This window comes from Bubalus kerabau, chromosome 1 (assembly GCF_029407905.1).
Source record: "Bubalus kerabau isolate K-KA32 ecotype Philippines breed swamp buffalo chromosome 1, PCC_UOA_SB_1v2, whole genome shotgun sequence".
NCBI lineage: Eukaryota > Metazoa > Chordata > Mammalia > Artiodactyla > Bovidae > Bubalus > Bubalus kerabau.
The window spans coordinates 111,615,151-111,638,523 of NC_073624.1; the positions used below are offsets into that span (position 1 = coordinate 111,615,151).

Consider the following 23,373-nt stretch of genomic DNA (forward strand, 5'->3'; position numbering starts at 1 on the left):
TCTATTGACTAGCCAAGAAAACCACAGGAAGTAAAAAAAAAAAAAAAGAAAAAAAGGTGGTGAAGTGTAGAAACAAATCAAAGGAGCTTAAGGTAGGAAGAAGGGTGTATCAAAGAAAACAGGTTTTATCATCTCTGGGTATCAGGTTTATGTTCTCTTTAAGGGAGACCTGAAATAAAAAAGAAAAGTAAAGACTTTTTGAAGTAAGAGAAGGAATAGCATTTTGTTAATTACCCATAATGGGCCAGGTTCTGAGTTTGGTCATTTAAACTGAGTTCGGTAAAGCATTTAATCCATGCACTATCCCTTGAGAAAGACAATATTATATCTATCTTACAAATGACAAATGAGGCTTAAAGAGGTCAAAAAGCTTCCCAGAATTATCAAACTAACACATTGCAGACTAGAACCCAATACTTTCTGACGCCAGGGAAAACGTGAAGAATTTCCAGTTTTCCATGTCTGTGTGCTAATTTGAGTAATTCTTGTACCCTCACTAGACACCATGTCCTATGGGCACAGGCCATGTGCTAGCTCATTAATGTGAAGTCACTCAGTCGTGTCCGACTCTTTGTGACCCCATAGACTATAGTCTACCAGGCTTCTCAGTCCATGGGATTTTCCAGGCAAGAGTACTGGAGTGGGTTGCCATTTCCTTCTCCAGGGGATCTTCCCGAGCCAGGGATTGAACCCAGGTCTCCCGCATTGTAGACAGACGCTTTACCCTCTGAGCCACATTAATGGCATATTGCAAATGCTCGATTATTATTTTTAAATTAATGCTGCAAGTGTGAATGAATGTATATTGAAATAGCACTCTTCTGACACATTAACACAAATAAGAATAAGGGTTTCATGAGGTAACTGCTCAGCAAAAACAATGACTAGCTCAAAAGACTACTATTGGACACAGAGAAGGCTTTAAGCATTTTTAAGAGGGCATCATATTGCTTTTCTCGCACTGTGACATCTCATCTAAGTTACAGGTACTTGGCCTTGGACAGTATCAACTGACTGTTCCAGGAAACCCTCCAAATTGGGTAATTGCTTACTTGGGGCAGCATAATAACCTCATGCTCATTTAACCACTAGGGATATTGTGTTTGTAAAAGAAGCGGGAAAGCACATCTCTCTATAGGACAATATTTTAACAGAGAAACCTAACATAAAGTGAGAGGTGCTCTTTAGCCCTATTGATAATGTCCACACTAGTAAATACACTCAGAACCTGGCCCCAGCCTACCAGCTTTCGCCACAAACTGGCCCACCTCAGCATGAAAGGACATGAAATAATGATCTACACCCCTGCCAGATCATCTCGGATTAAAACAGACAGAACTGCCAGTAGTGAGAAATGCAGCCAACAGGAAAAAGAGTAAAAAGAAAGGCTTTCAAGAAATCAATACCTGTTATCTGAACTGGATCCACTGTCAATAGACAGAAAAGGCATGAATGAGTGATCCTAAAGAGCCCTAGGTTGTGAGTCATGCCTGGCAGCTAAATTCAAAGCAGAAGATGAGGACACAATTTTATCTTGCTTGTTTTATTTTTATTCTAGAGGAAATGCAGGAAAAATGAAGAATTGAAGCAAAAGGGAGTAGGATTCAACTCAATTCAAAAAAGGAAAAGCTAAAATCAAAATTAAGTAAAGTTAAAGGTCAAATGTAAACGTTAAGATCAAGACATTAACATTTCAAAGCATAAATTTATTAAAATCTAAATATAATCCTCAATAAATATATATTTAAAAGTACATTCTAAAGGAAAGTTAACTTTATCAGTCAGCCCTTTTCAAGAGAACTACTTAGGGCACTCAGGAGCAGTGGTCCTCAATTAACCAACTCAGAAACAGATCACAATGAGCTCATAAGGAACAGAATTCCAAATCAGAGTAGGTTCCTGGAAAACCAGACCGACAGACCAGGATGTGCATGGAGACCTTAAGCAGGTAACCCTGAAATCTCCGAACCATCCAGAGAATCAAAGGGGGCCGAAGAGGGTGCACACTCTCCAATGCCAACCTGTATCTGATGGAAGAAAGAGAAGATGCCTTTTAACATTTAATCCTGATGATAGTGATGACGTGATAAAGAAAGAACGTGATGACGTGATAAAAAAAGGAAAGGATAGAAAGAAAGAGAGAGCAACCCCAGCACCATGCAAGGGAAGAAAAAACCAATTTGATGACACGGTGTTATTTTGCTCTGGTTTTCATGCATTGGAGAAGGAACTAGCAACCCACTCCAGTGTTCTTGCCTGGAGAATCCCAGGGACGGGGCAGCCCAGTCTATGGGGTCGCATAGAGTCGGACACGACTGAAACGACTTAGCAGCAGCAGCAGGGAGAAATGGGAAGAAGACAGAGGGAAAATAGAGGATTGAAACTAATATGCTCTAAACCTGAGGACTTCAGGGCTGTATTTTTTCTACGTTCACATTACGTCTTCATCGTAGCTATCCATTTCTTTCTCGTTAAGGCTATAACTCAGGCAGAATGACACTGCAATGTTCTGAGGAAATTGTCCTCTACAGTTGAGGCTCCCAGAAGGCAGACACCACATTTATTAACTCATTCTACACACTTAGCTCATGTCTGCAGAGAAATGGTCTATACAAGCTCTTATTAAAGAGGAAGAATACAATCAATCATTTTAGAATGTCTAAAAAGAACTTTTCTTCCCATTGAGACTTCTAAATTATTCTGAGATTGTTTCTATAAAGACTATATAACTGGGGGAGGTACACAGGGAGCATCAATTTTGTTTTATTTCTTAAAATAAAATGATCTGAAACAAATGTGACACAATATTAAGATCTTAAAACACCCAATGTTCAGTCCACTAAATTATTATCTTTATTTATTCTCTAAATATCTCATAAGGAAAAAGGCTGTGGAACCTTACAATATTTATTAATATTTTCGGAGAAAAATTTTGACAATATATATCAGAAAGCGTATAATTCCTCTTTGACTCAGAAATCTAAGAATTCATCTGCAAGAAGGAAGGAAAGAAACAGAGACAGATGGACAGACACAGAGACACAAAGATCTTTAGAATGCTGTCTCCAAAGAAGAAAGTATTCTTTCAAGTAAAGAGAAACCACCTCAAAATCAACAGGAAGGGATTGTGAAAAAAATAATTTTACATTCACCCAGTATGTTTAAATATTCTGCATACATAAAAATCACAGAATAGAAGAACAGAGGTATGAAAAAAACCACAACTTACTCCAACTGGGAAAATAAGCTATCAAACAATATAACAGTATAACTCTATAGTTCTATATTTTTATAATTCTATTTCTCTGTAAGAAAAACAGTAGAGATCTAGAGAGTCAAACAAACTGACAAACAGAAATAGATACTAGATTTTTTAAAAGCACAACACATACACAAAACAAAACCTGGTGAATCTGAGTAAGTTGGTTGGTCAAGTTAATTGTATTGAACCAATATCAAATTTGTTTTGATAATTTACTATAGTCATGTAAGGTGTTGCCATTGGAGGGAGCTAAGTGGTGGGTATAAATGACCTCCTCGTACTATTTTTGCAACTTCTTATGAGTCTATAATTATTCCAAAATAAAAACTTAAAAAGAAAATGAAAGACTGAAGGGAAATATACCAACTATACCAAGATATATATGAGATTAGATATTGAACTATAATTGATATTCCATCTATTCTGGCTTTCCTGAGTTTACACAATTAAAATTTAAAGTAACACTGCATCTTTCTGGGGGAAAAAAAAAGCATAAACCTAAATTTCAGTCAGAATTACTTTTGAATAAGAAATGTAAATGAAAAGTTATTCAAAATCTATGTCTCAAACCAAGGCTTTTGGATGATAAAATCTCTGCTCTTTTAATTAAACCCCACTAAATCTCTTCCAATTTCCCACCTTCATTCTTGCCAAAACAACCTTAACACACAGCCGGAAACTAAAGCCAACTTAACCAACCAGATACCATTGAGTGTAAATTAAAACATTAAGAAAAGTAGACAAAATTGTTATTGTCTTTTCCCCTAGTCTTATCCTCAAAATAATCTAACAAGGTCACAAACTGTCTTAGCTCTATCCTTGCCAATTCCCTCACTGTCTACATATAATATCATAGATTAAACATTTTCCATTCACATTTCGTTAATTTGAAACTTGAATGCAGTGCAGCCTGCTCAATTATCCAAGAGTTCATTATCTAGCTGATGCTAACCAAGCCCATTATTTCTCTTTATTCTTTTTGTGTTACTTGTCTTTTCCTCACTTTTCTGGGTGTTAGCACTTCTAGCAGAAAATAAGAAGCTGCACAAAGGGATAAAATTAAAATTGGTTGATTATTTTATGTATCAAAGGATTCTTAGTTAGAAAATGGCCACGGATCACCATAATGTGAGCCTGTATATTCTAGTTACTCACACCTCAATGGTCAAAGGTAATTCAGAGTAGACTTGATTGCAAAATAAAGCAAATTTTATTACCCGTATTTTCAGAAAATAACTCGATAGTCCATATCACTCATGATTACACTCCCTTTATTAAATAGGAAAATGAAAGCTATCTTATTACAAGCAAAAACACTTTTTTCCTTTGATGTATGAAATCACTCCTCAATGTTATACTCTACTTGGACTCTTATTCAGCACCTGGAATAGTGCCTGGCCTAGATGACCATTCAGTAAACATTAATGAGTGAACAATAGAAAGAAAGGAAGAATAAAAGAAGGAACAAACAGATTAAGAACTAATAAGTTCTAGAACCAAAAAAATGGAGAAGGCAATGGCACCCCACTCCAGTACTCCTGCCTGGAAAACCCCAAGGACGGAGGAGCCTGGTAGGCTGCAGACCAAGGGGTTGCGAAGAGTCCGACACGACTGAGCGACTTCACTTTCACTTTTCACTTTCGTGCATTGGAGAAGGCAATGGCAACCCACTCCAGTATTCTTGCCTGGAGAATCTCAGGGACGGCGGAGCCTGGTGGGCTGCCGTCTATGGGGTCACACAGAGTCGGACACGACTGAAGCGACTTAGCAGCAGCAGCAGCAGAACCAAAAAAAACCTCCACTTTTATAACAGGTCAGCAAACATGTCACCAAAAAACTATGGTAAGGAATATTACTGGTGCTATTCTTACTGTAATAATATATATTTGTGTTCTGTAATGCTTTAACACACTCAAGCAAGTACTTAAGTATTTAAAATGCCCCTCACCCATTTCACCTGCACCCAACTCCATCTCCTCTGACAACCACCAATCTGTTCTCAGCATCTGTGAGCCTGGTTTTTGTTTTGTTTTGTTGTTTGTTATGGTTTTTAGAATTTACATATAAGATTAGGGCTTCAGAGAAGACAATGGCACCCCACTCCAGTACTCTTGCCTGGAAAATCCCATGGATGGAGGAGCCTGGCGGGCTACAGTCCATGGGGTCGCTAAGAGTCGGACACAACTGAGCGACTTCACTTTCACTTTTCACTTGCATGCAGTGGAGAAGGAAATGGCAACCCACTCCAGTGTTCTTGCCTGGAGAATCCCAGGGACAGGGGAGCCTGGTGGGCTGCTGTCTATGGGGTCACAGAGTTGGACACAACTAAAGTGACTTAGCAGCAGCAGCAGCAGCAAGATCAGGGCTTCCCTGGTGGCTTAGTGGTCAATAATCTACCTGCAATGCAGGAGACATGGGTTTGATCCCTAGGTCAGGAAGACCCCCTGGAGGAGGAAATGGCTACGCAGTTCAAATATTCTTGCCTGGGAAATCCCATGGGCAGAGGAGCCTGATGGGCTACAGTTCATGGGGTCTCAAAGAGTCAGACATGATTTAGTGACTAAACAACATAAGTAAGATCATATGGTATTTGTCTTTTATTACTTTTAAACAGTGAGTTTTGTTTTGCTTATCTGCTAATATGTTTACTAAATAAGGTGACTAAAACATGACAATCTGGTAAAATGACATGGATACAACTCTTAAACCTGAAATAGTTTGACAGACATATACAAGGTCAGGTGCATTCCATGGTAGAGACAGCAAAGATGACTGAGACCTGACCCCTGCCCTCTGTCACCTAGCTGTGATCTTTTAAGCTACTGGTAAAAGAAAAGTACCAGTGGAGGATGAGGTTACATAGTGGATTTATAGTGACTAAATGCAAATGGGAATTGAGCATTCTTTGCCAAACTGGTTTAAAGGGAAATAAGATTCAAGGTGATAGGCTTTTTAGGAAAGAACCATTTACCAAGAAGACAGGTACAAGTTGACTCTGGGAAAATAGTGAAGATTTAAATTCCACTAAAATGAGAGAAGAAAATGGAAGACACATAGAAACATAGGTGACAAATGAGAGAAAGGAAGTTACATCTCTGATTAAACAATTTTTTTAATTCAAACATTGCTCTCATTCCTTTGTACTTTCCAGGTACAGTCATGTGACAATCAGGCAAAAAGAATGTAGTCATAATTCATTACAGAAATTGGGCTCTTACAGTGTGACCCAATGGGTGTGAAAAATTAAGTCCACCACTATAATACAAGTCATTTAATCGCTCTGTCCTTCAGTTTACACAGTCATAAAAATGCATTATATGTATCTCATAGGGTGTCAGAAGGATTCGAGGTACACATATAGTATTAGCATAGAGTCTGACTCAGCACAAGTGCTCCATAGTGACTTCTGTTGTATTGCCATGATTGTTATTACTGTTATTATCATTATTGAAACGCATTCATCAGTCTTAAAGAAAAGAATGAATAACTCAGTCATGTGCTAGAGAACAGTCATGTGTGTTTTCTTCTCAATCTATTACAGACTCTTCAGATATTGCTGTGGCTAATCCCTTAGACACTCAAAGGAAGATTTAACATTTTCAGATTATTTGTTCCCTAAAATTTGGCAACACCTACGGAATAACACAGGTTAGTGAGAGAGCCCACAGTTCATGGTTCTTATACTGGATTTCAAAAATAAGATATTCATCTTAGAAACAAGAGAGATGGATGCAATATGATTCCTTGGGGAAAAAACTCATCTCTGCACTTAACATATGTTATGTATCAACGTCTGTCCACGTGCATTAGGATCAAGATGAGAAGCAATGGAAGCAAAACAGCAAAGAATACTATGAATGCATTAAAAAGAATACTTGAATACATTGGAAAAAAAAGTAATGGAAGCAAAACAGCAAAGAATACTATGAATGCATTAAAAAGAATACTTGAATGCATTAAAAAAAAAGTAATCGAAACAAACAACTTCCATAATTACAAACATGTAACAAGTCCTATTATTTTTTCCTGAGAAGTTGGAGGAAAGGAAATTTTTCAAGTACTCATAATTAGATGAATTAATTAGGCTATTTATCACATGTTCTCATAAAAATAATGCTAAAGCACACTACAAGCAATGAGTAATAATGTGGTCATTAGATTTTCCTTAAGACAGAAAACCAACATAGCATTCTTAAGAGAAGGGATTAATATTGCTTTCTACTGTCCAGGAAACATTTCTAAAGTAGGTAACAATTAATATAAAGTCCCTCTCCCACCACTTGTGGGACTGTTGTATACATTTTAAATATTTTACATAAAACATACAGTTTATTTTTTCAAAGAACATCAGTCTATCATTCTAAATAAAATAGAGATACTTTCCAAATGCTTCTGAGATATAAATCCAGATTTTTAAAGTTACTTTTAGTAGTTTCAGTGGAGAAGGGGAAGAAAAAAAAAAAGCAAAAATTAACTAAGACAATTATTATGGAAACAATATAATGTAGTGTATATTTAGAGCACAGATGCTAAATTCAACCTGTACCGTGCTGTGCTATGTTGCTGTGTTTAGTCATATCCAGCTCTTTGAGACCCATGGACTATGGCCTGCCAGGCTCCTCTGTCCATGGGATTTCCCAGACAAGAATACTGCAGTGGGTTGCCAGTTTCTTTTCCAAGAGATCTGCCCCAACCCAGGGACTGAATCTGAGTCTCCTTCATTGGCAGGCAGATTCTTTACCACTGAGCCACTTAGGAAGCGCAAATTCAGACTGCCTGGGTTCAAATCCTAGATCTGCTACTTATTAGTTTTATATGTTTAGGCAAGTTTTCTTAAACTCTCTGTATGTTCATTTCCATACACACTAAACAAGAGTAAAAGGTCCCCTACCTCACAGGGTTATTAGATATATTAAATAAATTCAAGTACTTAGTATTCTATCTGGCTCATAGCATAGATACCGTAAGCCTAGCTGTTTTCACTATATGCTGGACTGCTAAGTTGCTGCTAAGTCACTTCAGTCATGTTCGACTCTGTGCAACCCCAGAGACAGCAGCCCACCAGGCTCCGCCGTCCCTGGGATTCTCCAGGCAAGAACACTGGAGTGGGTTGCCATTTCCTTCTCCAATGCATGCAAGTGAAAAGGGAAAGTGAAGTCACTAAGTCGTGTCCCACTCTTAGCGACCCCATGGACTGCAGCCTACCAGGCTCCTCCGTCCATGGGAGTTTCCAGGCAAGAGTACTGGAGTGGTTCGCCAATGCCTTATGCTGGACACTTTCATTCAAAAAGTTCTATGTTATTATTATATGTTATTAATATATACATTAATGATGTCACAATCAATAAAATAGGCTGGATTACACACAGTAACAATAGCGAATACTCAATAACTTGAAACAATGTTCATTCCTCACTCATGCACCCTTAATGAGGCTTCAAGTGGAGTCCCCAAAGAACCATCACCGGCATGTGCTCGGTTCCCCAGGCTACACATGCTTCCACAGTGGCTCTGACTGACAGGGAGGACTAAGCATTGAAGCACTAGCCACTGATTGTTTCACAGGAAGTGACACGCCTTTCTCTGGCTGCTCTAGCCAAAGCTAATCACATAACCACCCCTGGGAGGGGAAGCCGGACCCTCCTGTGGGCTCAAAAGTAGAGAACAGACACTGCTGAACAGCAATACTCACCACGGTCCACATTTTGGTACAGTAAGCTGCTCAAGGACTGGGGACCTAAGTTGTAACCCAGAAATCAATTTGTTTTTCTCCACTAATAACAATACTCAACACTTTTTCCCCTACCCACATTTTTACCCAAGGGGAAAATGATAGCATATGGTACAAATTTGCATCGGTAACAGTGGCAAACTTCATTCAGCCTTGATTAAGCAGGGAGAGTTGGGAGCAAGGCAATGTCAGAGCATTTGTAGCTTAGAAAAGCACTTAACTCACAACTGAGAATCAGTGAAACTGAAAATTTTAAAAAGTGTGGAGAGAAAGCAGAGAGATTAGTGCAAAAGTAGACTTTTCTAAGTTCCAGTGCTTTCACTTACGGTTATTTTAGCAAACAGTCAATAATAATGATTTTACATCCCTTTGGCTACTAAATTTTTTTATCATTTTATTTTTTTTTAATTTTATTTTTAAACTTTACATAATTGTATTAGTTTTGCCAAATATCAAAATGAATCCGCCACAGGTACACATGTGTTCCCCATCCTGAACCCTCGTCCCTCCTCCCTCCCCATACCATCCCTCTGGGTCGTCCCAGTGCACCAGCCCCAAGCATCCAGTATCGTGCATTGAACCTGGACTGGCAACTCGTTTCATATATGATATTTTACATGTTTCAATGCCATTCTCCCAAATCCTCCCACCCTCTCCCTCTCTCACAGAGTCCATAAGACTGTTCTATACATCTGTGTCTCTTTTGCTGTCTCGTACACAGGGTTATTGTTACCATCTTTCTAAATCCCATATATATGCGTGAGTATACTGTATTGGTGTTTTTCTTTCTGGCTTACTTCACTCTGTATAATAGGCTCCAGTTTCATCCACCTCATTAGAACTGATTCAAATGTATTCTTTTTAATGGCTGAGTAATACTCCATTGTGTATATGTACCACAGCTTTCTCATCCATTCATCTGCTGATGGACATCTAGGTTGCTTCCATGTCCTGGCTATTAGAAACAGTGCTACGATGAACATTGGGGTACACGTGTCTCTTTCCCTTCTGGTTTCCTCAGTGTGTATGCCCAGCAGTGGGATTGCTGGATCATAAGGCAGGTCTATTTCCAGTTTTTTAAGGAATCTCCACACTGTTCTCCATAGTGGCTGTACTAGTTTGCATTCCCACCAACAGTGTAAGAGGGTTCCCTTTTCTCCACACCCTCTCCAGCATTTATTACTTGTAGACTTTTGGATCGCAGCCATTCTGACTGGTGTGAAATGGTACCTCATAGTGGTTTTGATTTGCATTTCTCTGATAATGAGTGATGTTGAGCATCTTTTCATGTGTTTGTTAGCCATCTGTATGTCTTCTTTGGAGAAATGTCTATTTAGTTCTTTGGCCCATTTTTTGATTGGGTCATTTATTTTTCTGGAGTTGAGCTGTAGGAGCTGCTTGTATATTCTCGAGATTAGTTGTTTGTCAGTTGCTTCATTTGCTATTATCTTCTCCCATTCTGAAGGCTGTCTTTTCACCTTGCTAATAGTTTCCTTTGATGTGCAGAAGCTTTTAAGGTTAATTAGGTCCCATTTGTTTATTTTTGCTTTTATTTCCAATATTCTGGGAGGTGGGTCATAGAGGATCCTGCTCTGATGTATGTCAGAGAGTGTTTTGCCTATGTTCTCCTCTAGGAGTTTTATAGTTTCTGGCCTTACGTTGAGATCTTTAATCCATTTTGAGTTTATTTTTGTGTATGGTGTTAGAAAGTGCTCTAGTTTCATTCTTTTACAAGTGGTTGACCAGATTTCCCAGCACCACTTGTTAAAGAGATTGTCTTTAATCCATTGTATATTCTTGCCTCCTTTGTCAAAGATAAGGTGTCCATAGGTGCGTGGATTTATCTCTGGGCTTTCTCTTTTGTTCCATTGATCTATATTTCTGTCTTTGTGCCAGTACCATACTGTCTTGATAACTGGCTTTGTAGTAGAGCCTGAAGTCAGGTAGGTTGATTCCTCCAGTTCCATTCTTCTTTCTCAAGATCGCTTTGTCTATTCGAGGTTTTTTGTATTTCCATACAAATTGTGAAATTATTTGTTCTAGCTCTGTGAAGAATACTGTTGGTAGCTTGATAGGGATTGCATTGAATCTATAAATTGCTTTGGGTAGTATACTCATTTTCACTATATTGATTCTTCCAATCCATGAACATGGTATATTTCTCCATCTGTTAGTGTCCTCTTTGATTTCTTTCACCAGTGTTTTATAGTTTTCTATATATAGGTCTTTAGTTTCTTTAGGTAGATATATTCCTAAGTATTTTATTCTTTCCGTTGCAATGGTGAATGGAATTGTTTCCTTAATTTCTCTTTCTGTTTTCTCATTATTAGTGTATAGGAATGCAAGGGATTTCTGGGTATTGATTTTATATCCTGCAACTTTACTATAGTCATTGATTAGTTCTAGTAATTTTCTGGTGGAGTCTTCAGGGTTTTCTATGTAGAGGATCATGTCATCTGCAAATAGTGAGAGCTTTACTTCTTCTTTTCCAATTTGGATTCCTTTTATTTCTTTTTCTGCTCTGATTGCTGTGGCCAAAACTTCCAAAACTATGTTGAATAGTAATGGTGAAAGTGGGCACCCTTGTCTTGTTCCTGACTTTAGAGGAAATGCTTTCAATTTTTCACCATTGAGGATAATGTTTGCTGTGGGTTTGTCATATATAGCTTTTATTACCAGCACTGAAACCAAGCACCACACAAGGGCCAACAAGTTCCAGGGCAAGACATACCAAGCAAATTCTCCAGCAACAAAGGAACACAGCCCTGAGCTTCAAGATACAGGCTGCCCAAAGTCACCCCAAAACCATACACATCTCATAACTCATTACTGGACATTTCATTACACTCCAGAGAGAAGAAATACAGCTCCATTCACCAGAACATCGACACAAGCTTCCCTAACCAGGAAACCTTGACAAACCACCTGTACAAACCCACACACAGCAAGGGAACGCCACAATAAAGAGAACTCCACAAACTGCCAGAATACAGAAAAGACACCCCAAACTCAGCAATTTAAACAAGATGAAGAGAAAGAGGAATACCTAGCAGATAAAGGAACAGGATAAATGCCCACCAAACCAAACAAAAGAGAAAGAGATAGGGAATCTACCTGATAAAGAATTCCAAATAATGATAGTGAAACTGATCCAAAATCTTGAAATTAAAATGGAATCACAGATAAATAGCTTGGAGGCAAGGATTGAGAAGATGCAAGAAAGGTTTAACAAGGACTTAGAAGAAATAAAAAAGAGTCAATATATAATGAATAATGCAATAAGTGAAATTAAAAACACTCTGGAGGCAACAAATAGTAGAATAACAGAGGCAGAAAATAGGATTAGTGAATTAGAAGATAGAATGGTAGAAATAAATGAATCAGAGAGGATAAAAGAAAAACGAATTAAAAGAAATGAGGACAATCTCAGAGACCTCCAGGACAATATTAAACGCTACAACATTCGAATCATAGGGGTCCCAGAAGAAGAAGACAAAAAGAAAGACCATGAGAAAATACTTGAGGAGATAATAGTTGAAAACTTCCCTAAAATGGGGAAGGAAATAATCACCCAAGTCCAAGAAACCCAGAGAGTCCCAAACAGGATAAACCCAAGGCAAAACACCCCAAGACACATATTAATCAAATTAACAAAGATCAAACACAAAGAACAAATATTAATAGCAGCAAGGGAAAAACAACAAATAACACACAAGGGAATACCCATAAGGATAACAGCTGATCTTTCAATAGAAACTCTTCAAGCCAGGAGGGAATGGCAAGACATACTTAAAATGATGAAAGAAAATAACCTACAGCCCAGATTATTGTACCCAGCAAGGATCTCATTCAAGTATGAAGGAGAAATCAAAAGCTTTTCAGACAAGCAAAAGCTGAGAGAATTCTGCACCACCAAACCAGCTCTCCAACAAATACTAAAGGATATTCTCTAGACAGGAAACACAAAAAGGGTGTATAAATTCGAACCCAAAACAATAAAGTAAATGGCAACGGGATCATGCTTATCAGTAATTACCTTAAACATAAATGGGTTGAATGCCCCAACCAAAAGACAAAGACTGGCTAAATGGATACAAAAACAAGACCCCTACATATGTTGTCTACAAGAGACCCACTTCAAAACAGGGGACACATACAGACTGAAGGTGAAGGGCTGGAAAAAGATTTTCCATGCAATAGGGACCAAAAGAAAGCAGGAGTAGCAATACTTATATCAGATAAAATAGACTTTAAAACAAAGGCTGTGAAAAGAGACAAAGAAGGTCACTACATAATGATCAAAGGATCAATCCAAGAAGAAGATATAACAATTATAAATATATATGCACCCAACACGGGAGCACCGCAGTATGTAAGACAAATGCTAACAAGTATGAAAGGAGAAATTAACAATAACACAATAATAGTGGGAGACTTTAATACCCCACTCACACCTATGGATAGATCAACTAAACAGAAAATTAACAAGGAAACACAAACTTTAAACGATACAATAGACCAGTTAGACCTAATTGATCTCTATAGGACATTTCATCCCAAAACAATGAATTTCACCTTCTTCTCAAGCGCACATGGAACCTTCTCCAGGATAGATCACATCCTGGGCCATAAAGCTAGCCTTGGTAAATTCAAAAAAATAGAAATCATTCCAAGCATCTTTTCTGACCACAATGCAGTAAGATTAGATCTCAATTACAGGAGAAAAACTATTAAACATTCCAACATATGGAGGCTGAACAACACGCTGCTGAATAACCAACAAATCACAGAACAAATCAAAAAAGAAATCAAAATTTGCATAGAAATGAATGAAAATGAAAACACAACAACCCAAAACCTGTGGGACACGGTAAAAGCAGTCCTAAGGGGAAAGTTCATAGCAATACAGGCACACCTCAAGAAACAAGAAAAAAGTCAAATAAATAACCTAACTCTACATCTAAAGCAACTAGAAAAGGAAGAAATGAAGAACCCCAGGATTAGTAGAAGGAAAGAAATCTTAAAACTTAGAGCAGAAATAAATGCAAAAGAAACAAAAGAGATCATAGCAAAAATCAACAAAACCAAAAGCTGGTTTTTTGAAAGGATAAATAAACAAAGGGAGAAAAATCAAATCAACAAAATTAGAAATGAAAATGGAGAGATCACAACAGACAACACAGAAATACGAAGGATCATAAGAGAGTACTATCAACAATTATATGGCAATAAAATGGACAACGTGGAAGAAATGGACAAATTCTTAGAAAAGTACAACTTTCCAAAACTCGACCAGGAAGAAATAGAAAATCTTAACAGACCCATCACAAGCACGGAAATTGAAACTGTAATCAAAAATCTTCCAGCAAACAAAAGCCCAGGTCCAGACGGCTTCACAGCTGAATTCTACCAAAAATTTAGAGAAGAGCTAACACCTATCCTGCTCAAACTCTTCCAGAAAATTGCAGAGGATGGTAAACTTCCAAACTCATTCTATGAGGCCACCATCACCCTAATACCAAAACCTGACAAAGATCCCACAAAAAAAGAAAACTACAGGCCAATATCACTGATGAACATAGATGCAAAAATCCTTAACAAAATTCTAGCAATCAGAATCCAACAACACATTAAAAAGATCATACACCATGACCAAGTGGGCTTTATCCCAGGGATGCAAGGATTCTTCAATATCCGCAAATCAATCAATGTAATACACCACATTAACAAATTGAAAAATAAAAACCATATGATTATCTCAACAGATGCAGAGAAAGCCTTTGACAAAATTTTTTTATCATTTTATTGTACTACTTTTTTTGCACAGATTTCTATATTGATCATGTCTACAGAGCAATCTTTCTTTTCCCTTAATCTTCCCAAATTTCTTTTACTTAATTAATGTCACTTGGGAGAGACATCTCAAAAATTATACTTGGGAAATGTTGCTATTCTAACATCAAAACCTGGAGAAGGTATTCCTCTTGCCTAGAGTTATCTCTTAAGTCAAGACCTACAGACTTTAGACGCTTTTATCCCACTTAGAGCAACTAGTATTTTAAATCAGTAAAATTCACTACTTACCTAAAAGTTATAAATCGAACTCTCCTCTAACGTAGTTACCTGATCTGTTTTCAGCTATTCTAAGACTTTCAGCTGGACGATTTCAAACTGGAAATTCTTAAACTTCGATTTTCCTAGATAAGAATAATACTTCTCCTTTCTATGCATTGTCCCTTACCTCATTTGGCCATAATGCCATCAAAAGTACATATAATTCATACTTTTTATAAGTTCTCTAACCACATGGTTTACATAAAGAATATAAGTTTTTCAGATGTGTTTCCTAAAACTGTAAAGGTTATTACATTCAGATACATTATCACAAATATTCATTAGCCTCCCACATGTTTCTCTCACAAATTTCACACAATAGAAAGAAATGATGCCGCCTTCACAAAGTCACTGCTTAAGTGGAAATTCTTAAAAAAAAAAAAAAAAAAGAAGGAGAAGAACAAGGAAGGATGTGGGGAAGAAGGGGAGGGGAAGGGGAAAATGAAAAAAAGGAAGAGTTGGAGGGGGAAAAGGAGAACAAGAAGAGAAAAATAACTTCAACTACTGGATTTTTTTTCTCAACGAATAGTATGTGGCATGAACAAAAGAAATAGTAAGCCACCTTCCAGGAGGTACTAAGAGCATGGACTTTACCCCACACTTGGTAGAAGGCTGGTCACAGCTGATTGAATTTCCATTGTGTACTGACTGTGCATTTGTCAGGCAATCCATCCCTGCTTATGTAATTGCAGCATTCCAGTAGTTCACTCTGTTCTGTCCTGAATCTTCAGCAGCATGACAGACTGAGAAAATTAGATACAGCACAGCACCAAGCTGTTGACCTTCAGAATATAAAATAAAGCCCATCTTTTTAAATTGGTCTTTCTTGATGAGTCTATCTGAGGGAGAGTATTGCTAACAGGCCATTTTTCATGCTTACCATGTACCTTCATAAAATATTTTTTGATTTCTAAAAAATGATAATTTAAAATTTAAATGTATCTGTACTGTGCACAATATTATGAATAAATTCATTTCATTTAGACTTTGTCAGAAGGGGATACATTTTTTTCATCCCAAGATAAAACTCTCACCTTTCAACTAGAAGTAAATACACTGATAAATATGAAGGAAATTTTATTAGAGAAAAGAAAGAGAGGGAGGGAAGCTGAATTTCCAAGACAGCTTAATGTGGCTAATTGTTTGCCAAAGAATCAAAATTCAGTAGAGGAATAAATTACTTTCTGATTATATAAAATCCACATTATATTTTCCTTATTTGTTTTCCTTTGAAAGAATGTCAGACTCAGAAAAGTTGCAAGTAAAAGATAAAGAACTTTTTTCCCTCTGAACCACTTACTGACAGGTCTGAAACCCCAGAATAATTTAACAAATCAACAAATATTAGTTCTTTCATCTTTTTTTTTAACTGTCTCTTTATCTTCCCTGTTAAACTCATCATCAAATGCTTAGCTATCTACCTCATGTAAATCTGTTAAGTAGCTTTTTATTCCATCTTTTAGACTTTTCCATTTTGTTTTTTCCATGAACTTCTGGCATCTAAAGAAAACAACAGATAAGAAACCACACAAAGTTCAACTTGTAAAAACAAGGAGTCCTGTTAATGAGGAACAGGTTTCAAAATAAGCAAAATTCCCTTCATTCCTATTTCCCAAATTTCTTCACTTCTTCCTTTAAACAAGAGATGCTCTTAAAGGGGGAGGTGGGGAAAGGAAAGATAACGAGGAAACTTCTTTTCAGGTAACCCAGACACCTCCACGTGCTGTCATCTCGCCTCCCCTTCCTGTCATTGTCCAATACGTTCCTGGACTGTTTTTGCCTACCACCAGTTCCCTCTGTATTTCGGGATCCTGGTTTTGGCCTTCACTTCTCCACTGACATCACATTATTAAAAATCACTGAAGATTTCTGCGTCAAGACTGTTATCTTTCAGTCCTCAATAGACTCAAAACTTCTCTAGAGCCCTTGACCACTATCGACCTTCCCTATTTTTATCTCTTCTCTCCCTCTTACTTCATGGCACCAAAATATTCTGCTCTTCCTTATCCTACTTCTCTGAACAAGCCTCATCCACTCTCACAAGTTTTCCCCCCTCTTCTATTTATCTCCCCAGTTCAGTTTTTAGTATTTTGTTCATTCTCTCTCTCTCTCTAAATTGCGCTCTCTCTCTCCCCCTACTCAACATTCACCAAGCTTTAGCTCTCACGTCTTTACAAATGTCAGTCAAACCTATAATCCTATAAGCTCCTGCCAAGTCTTCAAATCAGTATCTTTAATTCACAATCAATTCCTCCACCTGGGTACCTGAGTCAAATTCTCAGGTTCTCATAACTTCTTTACTTCCCTACACCCCACCTGGTGATCACTGTGTCTAATTTCACCTGGGACAGCAGCTGCTGAGTTCCAGCCAAGCGTTGCCATGAGAAAATGCTGACCAAGCGCTGACAGTTAATCTCTTTTTTTCAAAAGAAGACCCCCCCCTCCAAGACTGAATCATTAAAGGAAATTTAAATTTTAGATGAAATCCTCCAATGTTTAAATACTGACAACTATTTCAAAAACAGACAAACAAAAAACCCAGCACCTAAGTCACACAAAACCTATCTGCAGACTTACAGACAGGTTGTGACATACAGCTTAAAAAGCGAATGCAAATGTCTTAGCTTGCTATTCCAAGCCTTCCAAAACCATCGTGAAACTACCTTCTGGAGTACCTATAACTCCATAATAACCACTACAAGCCAACTGATCTCCTATCCATTCTGACCTACAAGCATATTTGGTTCTTTCTCTCCTCTATGCCTATGTCATGTTTGGTTTGGACACAAAAGTTTTTCTTTTGCACACAAGAAGTGTTTTTCTTCCTCTAAATCCTACTTTAAGATTGAGTCCATATGCTACCATTTCTCTGAAAACTTTCTGGTCCACACTAGCTTCTGGGAATCTCGCTTCCATATTTCAAAAACATCAGTAACGAGGACTGTGTGTCAGGCACAGTCCTAGACACTTTATGCTCCCACCCACCTCTATAATCCTAAGAAATTGATCCTATCGTTACTCTTATTTTACCAATACGGACATTGAAGCCTATCCAAAGGAAGTGGCAGAGCTGGGGTTGAACCCAAACATTTCTTGTTCCAGTGCAGAAAGAAGAGTAGGAAGTTCAAGTTTTGATCATCCACAATGGGACCCGTTTGTGCCAGGAAAAAAATTTTAAATCCTTAACATGACTCACCAGACCATTCATAATATGGCTTTCTCCTTCTGTTTCTTAATTATTACCTGCCAAGTCAGCCTTCTTTCAGTTCCTAGAACTTATTGAGCTACTTCATACCTCACGACCTTTTCATGTGCTGTTCTCTTTGTCTGGAATGTTCCCTCCTCCTTCTGAGTCTAATCCCTACACACTGTGATCTCAGTTTAACCATCATTTCTTCAAGACTCCTACTATGATCCTTCCAGAAAAGATTATGGTGAATCCCCTTATTATTTAATAGCATTTAATACAACTCTAAAGAAATAGTTTTGTAATAATTTACTGTATGTCTCCCATCTCTTTCATCATTTTCTTTATACTATACACACAATGAGTGAATAATTGATATCTTTAACACTTATAAGCCCTTTTAAGACTTGGAGACTTAAACAACCTTTATCTCATAGTCAGTCAGAAACTGAGATCTTGCATGTTAAAAAAAAGTACCTACACGATTTCCATTGTAGACATGTTAACCAAGCAGAAATCATTTTCTAATCATCTGCATTTAGACTTTTCTTTGTTAGCTTATGGTCACTGTTAATACATTTAAATTCTAAATCAAACAGTATGTGAGAGTCTGATCATTGAATGTTGTTTAAATATAAACAAACTAAAATAGGACTGCAATGTTTCCAGACAAAGGGATAATTAATGACCCAGACCGAAAAAATTAACCACAATGCATAATGCAAAAGTGAATTGCCTAATTCTTCCGAGAGGGGTAGCTGGATTTCACTTTCAGGAAAGGCAGTAGGATGTCTAATTCATCAGGAGAAAACAACCAAAACATCATTTCTGTGGTCCCAGGACTAGAGAAATTACTAGGGGTTCTAATTGCTTCACCATATAGTCAGTTCTCCACTGAAGCCTAATAGAGACTTTATTCTCCCCAAAGCTAGGTGTCAACAATGTGAATGAACCAACAACCTGTGAGGAAAGGTAATTCTTCACATGTTCCTAAAGCACCTACCTGGAATTTGTTTTTCAAAGATCTCAGAGATTACAGTCCCAGAAATCTATTTTATAGGGCTATTCACTACAATGGAAGGTCCCTAATGTATCACTCAAAGACTTCGATTCCATGCTCATACTACTGCATGTGTAAACTACTATTGAGTCGTTTATGCCACTGTGAAAGCTAATATGCATTACTATGTATGTGTTGGGGTTTTTGGTAGGCCTGTAGATTCAGAGGGGAGTTTGCCTCCACGAAAAATAAACAGACAAGCGTATAATGAGGAAGAATCCGTTCAACTTCTGGGAAACCATGGGGCTTCAGCGATCTTGACTACACACCTCTGTCAGCTCCACCTCGAAGAGAACAGCTAGCTGTAGCAGCCCTTCCTCATTTTATTTAAGGATTGGTGGTCAACAGCTGCCTTCCCCAGATCCCAGCTTCAAAAAGTAAGCAAAGCACCTTCATATCAAATTGTGCCTGTATCCACTTGCTACCTCCCAAGACATGCAGAATCAAAAATCATTAAGTCCATGTATCCTGTTACCTATCACTTTTTAAATTCATATGTCTGTTCTGCCCTAGAATATAGGGGTATAACGCGGGGCGGGTGAACATTTGCCCTGACCGTGAGTTTACCTTTGCAGAAAAATGTTAACCAACGAAGAATAACTCCAAATAGGATTCAGATTGAAACCATTTTTTGAATGGAGTTTCAGATTGGATGGATGGTCTCCTATGTCTACCTGCCTCTCCAACTCTGTTCTGCCAACCAAACTCCTTGGTAAGATTGAATCACACTGCTAAAATAAATACAGACTCAAAGACTTATCTGTTATTCACTTTGATCTGTTGGGCTGCTATAAAACAGGTACAGCCACGTGATTCCAAGAGTACAAAGATGAAGAATTTGGATACAATATTATCAAATACCGTGACCTACAATGTACTGAATTTTTGAAAATACATACAAAGACCCTTTGGCCAAAAACCTCTTTAAAAGTAGACATTTTATGCCTACAATTTTTAAAAATTCAGGCAAGCAACAAGAAATTAAGAAGAGAAAAAACATAGAGGGAAAATCTCCAGATCTTAAAGGTCGATTTGATGGACATTTTGAGTTCCACATTGTCTGTACTCCCTTGAGCCCTCCCCAACTTCAATTAATCCTCTAGAAACCTGTTCTTTGCATTGCCACTGCCACTACCTTAGGTCTGGCCCTCATTGGTTTTTATTTGGAGTATCCCAGTGATTTCTTGAGTTTTCTGCACAGTTTTATGGGACGGTGGTCACATAAATAATTTCAGTTCCATACTTTTTGACAGATATATGGACACAGAACTTTGAGAACACATTCTTAGGTGAGACAATAATCTCGGTGTTTTGATCTTCTCAGATCTAGAGATTTCCTGCTCTTAAATAATTGTGGAATGAGAGTACAAAGATAGCTATTCTTACTCTAACATTTATAGGGTCTATTTCTTTTAAGACTTGGTCTTAATCCTTTACTAAATTAATCTTACTAGTTACACATTTATATATGACAAAACTGAAGAACAGAGTGATTAAGCAACTTGCCTATGAACACACAGCCAGTAACTATAAGAGCCAGAACTCAAACACAAAATTCTGGCCCCAGAGAACAGGCTGTTAACCATCATGACACCTCCCCGCGCCCCTTGCCACATGCATACCACATGCTCGATTCGCTGATGGGTACATAAGAGAGGATCAATCAAACACTACTGGAAAACTTGAACTGGATGGGGAAACGTGCTAGACTCTAAAGGTAAAACCATGTAAACAGCTCCAAACAATCATGAGGGGACAGAGCATGGTGGTGACAGAGAACAGTCTCTGGTCGCGAGAGGTCATTCTCCTTTCCAGATTCCGACTCCCAACAAGAACACGTTCACCAAATGCAAACCTGACCATGTCATTCTCCCATTTCACTGCCGGGGACTTGGAAATGGCAGTGGGAAACCCCACTGCAGTGCTTTGCAGACTTTTTTAGAGAAAACATCTCTCCCTCGGGGCTGCCTGAGGAAAGCAACCACATTCTTAAGGGCTAGGCACATGGCCCAAAGAGCAGCCATAACTCTTGAGTCCTCCTGTGTGATTCACTCTTAAGAATCTGACAAATTTGGCATTTATTCGACAAATGTATCTTTTGTTTGTTGTAACACAAAAACAATGTTTATAACTACTTACAATCATAACTCTAAAAGAAAAAGAAAAAAGCACCTTTATTCCTACCATGATTTCTAGCACCTCCTAGGCAGGTATATTACCTATTCTCTCTGGAATACACTGCAGCTTCATATACAGGATAGGGCTGTGGACCCGATCCCAGCTACTTGGCGTGATGCATAAATCCTTTCCCAAAGCAACCCCTGACTCACCAGTCCCCTTTCCCACCAACACAATTATTCGCAGCCACATCAACAGTCAAATTTCAACCTGTGTTCCACCTCCTGGACTTTAATAACTGGAGCCTTGTGAACTTTGAGAGGACATATCCATTTTTCCAATCTCTACTTAGGTGTGATCATACTGAAGTCTTTCACCAACTCTCTTCCTCCCCACAGCGTGAGGATACTTAGAAACCCTTAGTTCATCACTCTGCTTGCACCTGTTTCCGTGGTTGCTTCCCCTTCCAGACTGTGTGTCTCTCGGGGGCTGGCTCTTGCTCAACTAAGCAGAGCCTGGCCATACAGGTAAATTTCGGGTCTACAGGAACCAGGGCTCTCACCCTAGGTAACCGAATCCCTCAAGACAAGGCAAAAGAGCTTGACTTATGAAGTTGAAATTAAACACGGATTTAAAAGGTGTGATCACACCTCCAGTCTCATTCTCTTTTCCCAAAAGAACTCCAGGTTCCGATGCAGGGGACGTCGAGCCTGGACGCCCAAAAGAGATGGGGGTGGGCGCAAAGTCACTCACCAACTGGTGGAAGGCGAATGTCTGTTCTCCAGCGTCTTGGTCCAGGGCTTGTACCAGCTGATCTGCTCCGCGGCTTTGCCCCAGAACCTCTCGGGGTCGGTCACCGAGGCCGCGAAGTGGGTCTTGTACTCGCCGCCGCCCGAGGACAGCGCCCTGCAGCCCCGGCCCCCGAGAGCGCCCCGCGGGCCGGGGGCCACGTACGCCCGGCGGGCCGGGCCGGCTCCGCGCGCGGGAGAGGACGCGGGCAGGGACCCGCCGAGGCCCCCCGCGCCGGTGACTTTGCGACACTGCAGCCAAGACGGCTTCATCGCTGCCGGCTGGGTCGCCCCTTCCTCCCCAACTCCTTGCAGGCTCCTCCGCGCGCCGCCCGGAACGCACCACCCGTGGGGCGCTCGCGACTTCCTGGGGCCCCAAGGAGAGCAGGCGGGAGGCGGGAGAAAACCCCGAGGTGTGCCCAGGGCCCTGGGACTTTGGAAGGCACCACCAGAGTCGCCGGGAAAAACCGACCTGGAGCGGCAGGGGGAAGCTGGAGAGGGGGCGCGGAGTCGGGGAGGGGTGTGGGGGGTCCCCGCGTCCTGGAGAGAAACCCGGCGCGTCCGCAGCCCCGCGACCCCGCCGGGAGGGGCGCCCCCGCCCCGACACTGGAGAGCCCCTAAGGCGAGGACCGCCGGCCCAGCCCCGCCTGTTTTCCAGCAAACAAGTTGTGTGCGGCTGCTCGGGGTCGGTCTCCGAGAACCGGCGGGAGGAGCCGCCTCGCCCCGGGCGGCGGGAGCCGTCGGCCGAGCCAAGCTCGGCGGCCCTCGGGCCCCTGAAGTCTCAGGTTTTTTAATTTACTTCTTTTGAAAACAAAGCTCCATCCCTGGCCACTTAGAAAACAAGTGGCTCCGGGGCGAGGGCGGCTCCAGGATTTCCTGACAGCTGAGAGAGGAGGAGTAGAGGGAGGTTGCCCAACCGAATTGGAAAGAGCCTCGTGGGGGTGACTGACAGGCCGCAGGGAAGGTAGCCCCCCACCCCCACCCTTGGGATGGGACCTTCGGATCGGACTCCCCAGGCGAGCTCGGCAGAAATTAGGACGACCTGTTGCTTTCTCTCTCTTCCCTTTTGCCTCTTCGGAGTTTCTTTGGCCCGTTTTTTGTTGTTTTTTTGAT

At 39.6% G+C, this 23,373-nt stretch overlaps 1 protein-coding gene and 1 long non-coding RNA gene across 4 annotated transcripts in view; both read right to left on the reverse strand.

Moving 5' to 3' along the window:
* ACSS3 (acyl-CoA synthetase short chain family member 3) overlaps positions 1–23,044 on the reverse strand; it is a 187,949-nt gene extending 164,905 nt beyond the window's left edge. Inside the window, exon 1 of one of the 3 annotated variants that reach the window (XM_055586864.1) lies at positions 22,226–23,044. In XM_055586864.1, coding sequence (XP_055442839.1) covers positions 22,226–22,533 — 308 coding nt within the window. In that variant the 5' untranslated portion in view covers positions 22,534–23,044. Of the gene's footprint in view, positions 1–15,701; positions 16,073–21,684; positions 22,047–22,225 lie in introns of those variants that run through there. The other 2 variants (XM_055586871.1, XM_055586868.1) reach the window with 2 other exon arrangements.
* Positions 1,848–15,683, reverse strand: LOC129656135 (uncharacterized). The gene is made up of 3 exons (XR_008716217.1): positions 15,078–15,683; positions 8,955–8,999; positions 1,848–2,027 (listed from the first exon to the last, which is right to left on the reverse strand). It is a non-coding gene; the product is annotated as an uncharacterized LOC129656135 (long non-coding RNA).
* Positions 23,045–23,373: the final 329 nt, after the last annotated feature.